The sequence below is a fragment of the Echinops telfairi genome, unplaced genomic scaffold (assembly GCF_000313985.2).
Source record: "Echinops telfairi isolate 266 unplaced genomic scaffold, ASM31398v2 ScPeMD7_41;HRSCAF=154, whole genome shotgun sequence".
NCBI classification, from domain to species: domain Eukaryota; kingdom Metazoa; phylum Chordata; class Mammalia; order Afrosoricida; family Tenrecidae; genus Echinops; species Echinops telfairi.
Window position 1 is genome coordinate 1,515,846 of NW_022103939.1, and position 12,076 is coordinate 1,527,921.

Here is a 12,076-nt window from a genome sequence, read left to right on the forward strand (position 1 = left end):
GCGTGGTCAGGAAGTGACTCGTCAAAGGAGGAGCCGGAGTCCCCGAGGAGAAGAGCTCAGAGAGAAGCGAAACTTAAATTCTTCCTGGCAGGACTCCAAGCAAGGCAGAACCAGAGGGAGACTGCCGCTAGAACTCACAGGGAGAGCTTGACTTGCGCAGTAGATGGTGGTGCCTTGGCCAGCCAGGCACCCTGAGGGAAACGGAGGGCCTGGACGAGAATGTCATGCAGCTCAATCATCCAGACTCTTCATTACGGATCCCCAAAGCCGACTCTGGTGGGGGAAGCCTCTCACGGTTATGAGCTATAAATACACATTCTCATGACCAGACACAGTTCCTCTAATAATCCCCCCATAAAGGAACTATCATAAAGAAGACTTCATATAAAATGAAGCATGTGTGTGTCTGTCTAATCTCTGTGCCTGGAGGTTGTCTGTAGATAAGAGCAATTAGGCTCTTTGTGTGTGGAGGTTGTCTGGAGAAAAGAGGCTCTCTTGCCAAACTTCATAAAAGATAGCAACCCCTTGGAGAGGGGTCAGAGGCCGTCAGGGTCCACTAGCACTAGGTTAACATGCTGACTCACCTCATTGCTGCTTTATTATGTTACCTGCTTAGATATTACCAGTGGGATACAGACCACGCCCTAGGTTGTCCTCCCATATTATATGCCAACCCTAAGATGCTGCTTGCTAGCACATGGTCAGTGACTACACACTTGGAGGTCAATTGCTTAAAGGTTATCTTCCTGAGGGTTATGAGCCCTCTAGAGGAATCAGACCCTGTACTGTAGTCTGTCCCCCCCTAGGGGGGGCCCACTCCCTTCTGATATGGATAATGGAGTGTTCGCTTGAAGGAGAGCCCAAAGACAAGGTCAAGCCAACTCAGAGAGGACCAAGGTTAGGCTGCCATCTTGAATCTAGGGTCCAAACATTTTGTCACATGTGCACCCCAGCTAATCCCCTTCCTGTCATACGTATGCCTATTGTACAACCCCTACCTGTTACGCATGTGGTTACCTGTAATTAGGGTGGACCCTAAGTGTATATAAGTGGTGACTGGAAATATATTCGTGCTCTCTGTGTGGATTTGGCTGCTGAGATCATAGGTGTCCGGAAGGTGAGCTGTCTCTTTAATTTTACCCCTCAATTACACAACTGTCCCTTAGACCTGTACTATTGTGGGGGCTGGTAGCCCACAATTACCTATTAACTATGTCATATGCAAGTTTGCATACCTTATGAAAGATCTGTAAGCCCCATTATATATAACCATTGGACAGTACATTCTCTCAGCCCTGACATGAGACGAGGAGGCCCTGTGCTCATCTGTTTTTCCACAATCACAAAGTCACTTTTGAGGACCCTTTTGAGTGTTGGGGACCCCCTCACCCCAACAGCACCCAGTGACTGCTTTCTTATCCCCAGCTAGTCATGCTGACCTCCATTTTGCCTGTAGAAATTTGAACCTCTTCTCAGGTCTAGTTTTTTGTGCCCCATCCCCAAAAGCTCCCTACCATCATTCAAGAGTCATTTGGTGAAACTTTTCAAAGACAGCTATTTTTAGCAAAGCAAAAATAACTTTCATCCTCTATTCCTTGTACCTTTAGGATTGAAAGCTGGGTAATTTTACGCTGTCTTTTAATATGTAGAACTGAACCATTTTACATCTCCTGTTTGCATTTTCATGCACTATTTTCCATTTTGTACTTACTCTACTGCCTTCTTGTTTTAATACAGTTGTATCAACCCCCAATTCTGTCTCTACAACCTCAAATCTCCCCTCAGGTTCAGAATTCTAGCTGCAGCCCCTCTTAAACTTGAAACCTTGCCCCCTACCATCATCTAGTTGTTTGGGGAATCTTTTCAAGAAGAATTATTTTTAATAAGTCAAGAATAACTGCCCCCTTCCCCCTCTCCAGCATCCTTGGGGAAAAGTTTGGTTACTTTACATCATCATCAAGAAAGTAAAATGAGAACATTTCCCATTTCTTGCCCAAACTTTCTGTGTTCCACTGTGTTAGTCTGGCTACATTAGAGAAACAAATCCACAGAAACTCAAGTATAAGAGAGAGTTTTCTATAAAGGTTAAGTGCACATCAAGAAAACATCCCAACTCAATGCTGCCCAAGCCCACAAGTCCAACATTAACCCATATGTCCAACATCAATCCACAAAGTCCTCCTCCATCTCACAAAACAGACAAAATGACACCGACTGCAGGAGGAAAGCTGAGTCAGTGAGCGTGTAAGTATCTCAGCGCTGGCAGGGACCTCCACATGGCTGCTCCAGCACCGGGGTAGGTCCATGTGGCTTCTCCTTGGGGATGTCTTGCAGTAAGTCAGCCTTGCCAGCTGAAGCAGGGAACTGGCTAAGGCAGCTGCACCCTGGTGTGACCATTACAAAGCAAGAGACCTGAGAACTGGAAAGGTGAGGCTCACTGAGCCATTTATCTCTCCCCCTTTCAATTAACCCCACATGTGTTTATTGGCCAGGTTGGCACAATAAACTAACTACCTCATCCACCTTGTTGTTGTTATTCTGACTTCATAGTCCAGATGGTACAACGGATACCCTATAACATGGACCCCTGAAATGCCACCCTGCTGCATATAAAATGAGCTCTATGAGAAACAGAAAATGGGATCTCATCACTGGCAAGAGTGAAGGGTAGATCATGTCATCTGGACCCAGCATCGTAACTACCTAGCCTGATCTTTGGTTCTTTGATTAACAGCACTCACTGCCATATGAATCATTTCCTCACACTTTTTTGAGTTTCTGTGGGACATCGCAATGGATTCAAATAACCCAGGAGCGTGAGGGAGGAAAGGTGAATAATATAGTAGAAGGATTGGACATTTGGGTATTATCAAGTCTGGCATTAATTCTTCTAAAAGAGATTATTCCCAGAGTAGATGATAAGGAACACAGCAGTCAAGATCCCCTCCCGTTTTCATGAAACAAACTTGTAGAGTTCAGGGAAAGATGGTGGGGATACTTCATGGTAGGTTCTTTCTATGACTACAAAGGGAATAGGTGAGAAACTGCATACAATTTGTATAAAATTGAGAAGAGTATCATTAAACTTGGACGTGGGTGATCATGGTACAAACGGTTTGTTTTCAACCACTAACCTAAAAAGTAACCGGAAGCCTCTCAGCAAAGAAAGACTTGGCGATCTGCATCTTCCAAGCTTACAACCAACAGAGCTCCTCGGAGCACACTTCCTGTGTGGTCCCTAGGGGTACCAATCGTCCATTGGGATGGACTCCATGTCGATACGGTTGGCTGTTTATTTATCATTAGACTTGAACCATGTCATGAGTGTCTTCCTTGGTAACACAACTTCACCCCCACGAAAGAAAAGGAAACTGCCCATCTAGGCGAGCTGTTATATTGCTTTCATCAATTCCTGCCACATAGATATGAGTCCGATATGGAAACCAGGATGAGCTGAGTAGCACTGCCAGAAGATCTGTGCATCAACAAGGACCTTCAACACCCTGGGGTGGGTCTCCATGTTAGCTAATGTGTTGTTTGATGGGGGTTATATTAAGTATCAATAGTGCAATGAAATATTACTTGATAACCTTCCACTTTTTAATAATACTCAAACATAATGTATTCTCCATCATTGGACTGTATCTTATTTAGGCACTTAGGACCTGAGGCATCTAACAGGATGGCTCCAGTAGGCATTGACCCCTACTAATCTTAATCAGGCAGGTTTATCCCAGGTTTATCCAGGCCACTCCAGAGGCAGATTTCTGCTCTCAGAGGTAACATGTCATTCCTTAAAGCCATTACAAGTGTTAATGAAGATAACCATTAAACAGAGAGTGGTTCAATTGATGCCCTCTACTAAACTCAGGACTTATTGGATCGTCCTATTCCTATTCATTTGCATATACTTCCCTCCCAAAATGGAACTATAGCCACAAGTGTAGAAAATCTAGAATTATATCACATTAGGGATTATGACTGGGCCATATTAATTATATCACATTAGGGATTATGGCCGGACCACTTTAACTCATAGATTATTTCACTGCTGTTGTGTGATGTTAATTTTCTTTTTTTTTAATTGTTTTATTAGGGGCTCATACAATCCTTATCACAACCCATACATACATCAATTGTGTAAAGCACATTTGTACATACATTGCTCTCATCATTCTCAAAACATTTGCTCTCCACTTAAGCCCCTGGCATCAGCTCCTCATTTTCCCCCTTTCCCCCTCTCCCCTCCCTCAATTAATTTTCAACTCATAATGATTTTCCTGTTATTCTTTCACCAACTTCTGAATTACAAAGTAGCCTCCGGTCTATTGCTACCTTAATTCTGTCAGTTCTGACACATTTATTCCCTTTATTCACCAAATGGGGTTTCTAACTCCCACATCCACCTGCTTCAATTCTTCCATGTGGACACATTCACCTTTTTCTAGCCTCCCCCTCCCCCACCCAAAATACACACATTTATCTTTCCTTTATGAATTGATCTTAACTCATCTCTCTATTTCTTTGGACCTATTAACTTTTTAGATAGAACACTGAATTTTTTCCCTCTTTTCTTTGAGACTTATAAGAAAAACCACATTTAAAAAAATCAATTATTCACTACAGGAGCCCTGGTGGCATAGTGGTGGTGCATTGAGTCGCTAACTGCAAAGTCAGCCATTGGAAACCACCCGCCATTTCTGTAGGAATAAGAGGAGGCTTTCTACTCCTGCCAAGAGTTAAGCTTCAGAAACCTACAGAGACAGGCCTGCTCTGTTGATATGAGCCAGACTTTACTTCTGTAAAGAGTTACAGTCTCAGAGAACTGCAGGAGGCAGTTCTACCCTGTTCTGCAGGGCCTCCATGGACCGGAATCGACTTGACGGCCGTGACTTTGCAAAAATAAAAGTGGCACAGGTGTGTCAAGGGACCAGTTTTGTTTTATTTTTAAACAGAAGCTAACAGGAAAAATGAAAACACTAACTGCATAAACAGACGGTTGCTGGGAAGAGCTGAGGTTTGAGTACAGGGGTGTGTATTGTATTAATCCATGAACGTTTGTGATTTTTGTCCATAGTATTCAGTGGTCATAAAACAAGAACCAATCTGTAAAATTTCACTAAACCATCTAAATTTCAAACATCTTCATTTCCTCATCTCATGCATTACCCTTCAAAACTACTGACCAAAGGATAATTCCCATTACTGATTTATTACCGTTATTTAATAATTGACTTGATAGCCACATCCTGGTTTGGGACTTGCTTCCTCTCTTGTATACATACAGAAAAGAATGCAGGCTTTTGAAGCACTCCATTTTTGTAGAATGGGGAAGTTCTTCATTCAGAGATGTTAGAGAACAGGAAAGAAACAGGAGTGATTTTGTTTCTCTTATGCCTGGTCAGATTTGAAGTAAAGCAATATTTTAAGGAGACCTCCATGAGAGAAGAGTAAAATACTGAAACACTACTTTTTTTCTCAACATAATCAACTTCACATTTTTGAGCGATAATAAAATATTTTCTTCAGCAATGCTTTTTGGGGGTACTGGAGGGGGGATTGGGAGAAATGGGGAGCTAATAACAATGGGCACAAGAAAGAAGGAAACGTACCGACATTGATTACGGCGATGATTGCGCACGTCTTCTCCATCAGAGGGTGCTTTGCTGTGAACATGGCTAGCAAAGCTGGAAAAAAGCTTTTTATTCAAATATAAAAAAGACAACTAATCCCCCTCAAGATATTCAAGGAGAGAAAAAAGTAACAAGAACGTTATTTTCTGCTTATGCTTTATTTGTTGGTTGGTCGATGTGAAACGTAGCCCTGAGTTCTCTCTCTCGGTGCCTGCCTGGCCTTCACTGCTGGGTTTTTGCACTGGAAGAGGATCTTTCTGGAGGAGTGCTGTGTGTTTTATTAGAACTCTAATTTTAAGCTAAAAGAACTCTAGTTTTATTCTCAGTAGTTACTGCGAACCTCTGGAGATTAAATCCTCCCTGAAGAATTTTCAGATACAAATTCACTGCACGTGTCTTCTCTCTATCCCCTGGGCTTATGGTGAGATACAAAAGTGACTAGGCAGGGATTCATTTGACCAGCTACAGAAAAGGATCTCCGGGATCTACCTGTCTTCTGGTGAGTTCCAAAACCCTGTCGGCGTGAATCAGCTATGGCACCTGCTCCAAGGAAGGGTTACGGGAGACAAGAGGAGAGAATTGTTTAGGGTGCAACTGGTCATGGCATATGACTCCAGTGAATAACGCAAGTGGAAAGACCCTGATTTAGGATTAGTTTTCTGGTGCTATCACTGACCGACTACTTATCTCTGGTGATTCCCTACATATCTCTAGCACACTTACCAGAGTTGATCTCCCTTAAACGCCATGCTTCAAACATAAGTATTTCTCCAAATTCAAAAAGAGAGACTAGAATCAGGATATAGAAAGGGTTCAGAAATCGAATTGTCAGCTAGTGACAACCACCGCCATGGCTCAAACTTAATGAGCTGGTCTCAATGACCTTGCTTTTTCTGTATGTATTTGAAGATGACAGAAATGTAAAGGTACCCAAGAAATGAAAGGAGTAAGAGAAATCTTTCAGACATAACCTTTCAATGAGCCATGGACACTAATCACTTCTAGCCTGTTGCTAAATGGCTTCAGGTATAGTTTTAGGTTAATAACTTATTTGACTACAGCCCCATTTCAGGGAAAAAAATATCAGTGCCCCACTGACTATGGAGAACTGTTGTACTATCTAAAAGAAAGTGTAGAGATGTGCGTTTGCAGCCACCCTGGATCATTCCAGCCCCCACCCCAAGGGGCAATATCGTCCACAGGGAAACAGTGAGCTTAAGAAAGCCTGTGTTCCAGGAGAAGAAACTGAGTTCAGCCATGGAGACGGGTTCCCTGTTGCCTCATCCTCTGCACAGAAGTCTCTGCCTTTAACTACTTACTCTCTTTTTCAGTGATGCTCAGAAATCTTCATCCAGGAATGCATAGATCTAGTTTCCTTTTTGCTTGCCTCTACAGTCCCAATCCTACCCTAGTGATGCCTTAAAAATGTCAATAAGAAGCTAAGGTGTCTTACAGATCTCTGTTAACATGGAGGCTTTATTATCAACTCGCTCTGAATGATGAGGCAAGCGGAACCCACTGGGGCTCAGTTTTCAAATCAGCTGAAGGTTAGATGAATAACAGATGCAAAGTTTCTTGCAGTCTATCTGGCACATGGAAGATAGTAAGTATTAGCAGCTTTTTTCTGTATTCTTTCATTTCAAAACAAATAACACATAATGTTAGTTGTCTGGGTATGGGGAGAGGTAGGATTCCACAATTTCTTTTTAATTAAGAGGGATTTAATCCATATATCACTCCATAGTTCAGTCATGTCAAACAGAATTGTACAACTGCTATCACACTCAGTTTCCACACATTGCTTTTCTACGTGGGCTCCTTGGCGTCATCTCCTTTTCACCGGCCCACGGCACCTCTGTGTCCCCCTCTCCCTGAAACCCTTATCTACTTGCTGTCCCTGTAAATCCATCAATCCTGGGGTTCATGTACCAGAAAATGGAAAAGCATATAACACAACTTCAAAAGGGTCACCTCCAATGACAGAACATCTCTGAGACACCCTAATGTGAATAAACAAAACGTCAAACAACACAAACAAAAGTACTTAAAATTCTGGATTCCAGATCCGGTCCAGCCTATATCATAGAGGGGGTTTACTGACAAAGTTTTAACTGTTCAAGTCAGATTTGTGCCTTTGGCCTTCAATACTTGGGTCTCTTCCAAACGCTCTGTTTAGTGACCCCTTCCCTCCCATCCCTCAGTTTTAGATAGGAGAGCTCTCTGCAGGCTTATTTCCTAAGTAGTTCCATAAATGAATCTTGGGCTCCCACTGTCATCCATTGCCTACAGCACATCAGATTCTCAGAATGTAGATGCTGATACTGATCCCTCCTGTGACTTGAAATTATATTTATTATAGTCCTTCGATTACTGATGACGGTGTGCTTCTTCCACTTACTTAACATCCCACTTAGATGGCTGCTTATTTGGAGACAAGCCTTTAGGACCCCAGATGCTATTTTATCTGGCAGCTGGGCATTCTTCACCACATTTAGCTATACCACCATATCTTCTGTGTTCCCTTCCCAAGGGTGAGCATTGAGCATGGCCATGATGTAAGAACTAATCACTTTTAAGTTGGAGCTGGGATTTAATGCGAACCCCAAATCCATTTGTGGATCTATGCCTTTTTCTTTACTTTCTTTTAAACAATTTTGTTGTTACTTGGGAGTTAATATATTTGTCGTATCATTTCATAGTTCAATCACACCAAGCAGAAATTTACAATTGGTGGGGAGATAAAAGGGAGACAATGTAAAGGAGTCCTGGAAGGACAAGTATATTCAGAGACTGATTGTGGAAGTAATTGTTCAATTCTGATTCCGTACCTTTCTAACCTCATCACTCAGCCTCCATTCTACAAATACTAAACACTACCATCTTCGGATCCAGAACAACTTTAGCTCAGCCAGGGACAGACCTTGCTTTGGATGCCCATTTTCCTCTTCCCTCTATTTGTGTTCCCTTGACTTCATCTCCATTCTGCCTTTCAGCTTTTGATCCCCTTTTGTGAGACTCTCTGTAAAGCATGGAAACAAAGATAGGTTGACCAGCTCTGGATCACAGAGTCATAATCCTGGGAGGAAGGGATGGAGGGAGGGAGGCAGCCTCAGGCCAAGCTCTAAAGCCAGAAGAGGTGTGGGGTTAGGCACGGTTGACTAGGGAAACAAATCCAGTGACACTCCGATAGGTGTAAGAAAGACTATCAAGAAGCAATTGCATACCAAGGAAACACCCCACTCCAGTCCATCTCAATTCCACAGTCTGACTGTAGTCCATCAGCCCTGCTTCTGACTCATACAGCCACATGCAGTGTTGTAAGCGTGCAGGGAGGTCACAGGCCAGTGCGTGCACAGTTGGGGAGACATGGCAGGGCTCCAACAGCTCAAAGAGTGGCCAGCAAACCTGAAGGTAAAGAGAGAGAATGGGAGGTTGTCTGGGCCCTCCTCATGAGCAGACCACAAAGGGCATCATCAGACGGTGACCTGATTGGTGGGTTGAATATCATCCCACACTTTCATGTCTTCAAACTGACATGAAATTATGTAACTACCAGGTATATTCAATATAAACACTGACCTGCTTGGTATCATAGGAGGACCTTAGTTCTTCATTGTCCGAAGAAATCAATACTTCACCCTAGTGTGATACCACTACATTGTACATCATGCCAACCTAGTTACGGCCTCCAGATACCTAAGACTCTACGGCCACTTCCTCCTTCACATTGAGAAGTCAGAACTCTGAGGATGAGCTTTGACATTGCTGTGTTAGGGTTTAGAGAGGAAGAAGAAAGAAAATATTGTTGTGTCACTATTTATAAGGCACCCACTTCAAAATGGGCACCTTATAAGCCTGAAATACGTCTGCCAGGTGATAATATGGAGCTTTCTCGTCATGATTTTTATCCACCATGAGATATTGAGCATGAAAGAACTAAATGTATCCAAATAACAGATGATAATCAATATCATCATTCTGACTGAACTGGATGTATGTTAGCTCCTAAAATGTGAGTAAATAATGTGAGGGCTACTTAAAAAACACTGTAATTGAATATAATCAAATGGAGGGAAGAAAAGTCAATGTGGATGAGTTGGACAATAGTGATGGGTGTGCAGGAGTCTATGAGTGTGTGTCTAGGCGAGTTCCATGAGTGCACAAATTAGCATGCAAACCTGAATGTGTAAGCATATATACATATTGCATGTATGTTAATGTGCACTGCAATGATGAACATGACTGGATACATGCATATCATAAGCTCAAGAGGGAATATATGAAGGTATGTGTACAAGACGGTAAGAGTATGAGAAAGAAATAGAGCGACTGGGGAATTTTTTTGGAAGGTATCAATGGCAATGTAAAGGTGAATGAACGTGTGCATATGAATAATGGATATTTTGTGAGTAGTATAATTGTGTAAGTGTGTGAAAGGTAATACGTGGAGTCTAAAGATGTGAAAGTTTACATACAGAGTAATGTCCTCCCAGTGGAAAGTATACAGATAGGAAATTTGGGAGAGAATACACATTTTCTCCAAAAATATAAATAGGTTTGTGTATTTATTTTCACAGACATACGGTGTATTTGTTGCACGTGTGTGTGTGTGTGTAGCAATTTTGGTAATTAAAAATTATGTCAAAGAAAAAGTGATGTCCAGGGCAGTCATTCATCTCCATACCCCAATCCAACTACTATTCCCAGTCCCTGCCCAAATACACACCATCGTTTGAACTCATTTTTGGGAATGGTTCCATGAATTGGGGACATTTGAATTTAACAATATATCAAGGAAATAATCAAATGTATATGAATCCATTTATAATTAAAATATCTGTATTCCTGTAATATCAACCCATGATTTTAATGAACATATTTCTGTTGAATGATAATTCTCTAAAATACAGTTTTAACTGTGCATTATAATATTAACAGTTTTTCCATTAATTAATTAATATGTTGGAAGTTTCTGGCAATGTTTTCCTTCTTTCACAATACAAAGGGGAATATTAGGGCAACTTGTAGCCTAACAATTGTATAATATGGAAAAGAATTTTGCCTGCATTTTCCTAATACTAGGGAGTTCATGAATGTATCCTTCCCAAATGTGTAGATGTTATCTGCTGTGTCTCTTATTCCCTGGTTTCTTCTCCTCCAGTATGCACAAGTCACGGAATTCTTCAAGTTTCCAAGTTTTTAGAAAAATTTAAATACAACTCAGAAGTTTCCAAGCTAAGTCAAGTGGTCTGACGTTGAAAAGTAACCTGCTTTCTCCTCCCATGGGGTTGTTCAATGTTACTCACCCTGCTTCCTTCCTCCTGACTGGCCTGCCTGGTCTGGAGAGCTTTAACTCCTGGCTGGCAGGACCCCTTTGTGTCATGTACGCTGTGGCCCTTGGGGGCAACACGGTGATCCTGCATGTTGTTCGAGTAGAGCCCAGCCTCCATCAACCTATGTACTATTTCCTGTCTATGCTGTCCTTTAGTGATGTGGCCATGTCTGTGGCTACGCTACCCACTGTTCTGAGAACCTTCTGCCTGGATGCCCGAAGCATTCCTTTTGATGCTTGCCTAGTTCAGATGTTTTTCATACACTCTTTCTCCATGATGGAGTCCGGTATTCTCCTGGCCATGAGTTTTGATCGCTACGTAGCCATCTGCCACCCCTTGCGCTATGCCACGGTGCTCACCAATGAAATCATTGCTGGAATGGGCTGTGCTGTGACTGTCCGCAGTTTTATCACCCTCTTTCCTCTTCCCTTTCTCATCAAAAGGCTGCCAATCTGCAAATCCAATATTCTTTCCCATTCCTACTGCTTGCATCCAGACATGATGAAGCTGGCCTGTGCTGACATCACCATCAACATCTATTATGGGCTCTTTGTTCTCCTATCCACTTTTAGCATGGATGTCCTTTTCATATTCCTCTCCTATGTGCTTATTTTGCGCTCTGTTATGGCCATTGCTTCCCGTGAAGAACGTCTCAAAGCTCTCAATACCTGCGTGTCACACATTTTAGCTGTACTTGCATTTTATGTACCAATGATTGGGGTATCCACTGTGTATCGATTTGGAAAGCATGTCCCTCGTTACATACTTGTCCTCATGTCAAATGTCTACCTCTTTGTGCCTCCTGTACTCAACCCTCTCATTTATAGTGTCAAAACAAAGGAGATCCGCCGTGCCATTGTCCGCATGTTTCAGCGCATGAAAATGTGACTTTTGTATTTGACTTTAGGGCCTGCTCTTCATCTGTCCATGGGCTATTGTTATGGCATCATCGTCATTCCCATGATCACCATCAATAAAATCGATAAGTACGGGAGAAACAGTAAAAGCCAGGGAATGGTACTGAAAAACTTAGAAACCAAGAAGTTCAAATGAGTGGTAGTTTCAAAATACCCCAATGGCACCTATAGGAAGATACAAAGTGGAAGTTAT

General features: G+C 42.2%; 1 protein-coding gene across 1 annotated transcript; it reads left to right on the forward strand.

Annotated features, from left to right (window-relative positions):
- The first annotated feature begins 10,915 nt into the window (after window positions 1-10,915).
- On the forward strand, window positions 10,916-11,854 carry LOC101645492 (olfactory receptor 51I2-like). The gene has a single exon (XM_004717044.1). The coding sequence runs from the start codon at window positions 10,916-10,918 to the stop codon at window positions 11,852-11,854; it is 939 nt and encodes a 312-aa protein (XP_004717101.1).
- Window positions 11,855-12,076: the final 222 nt, after the last annotated feature.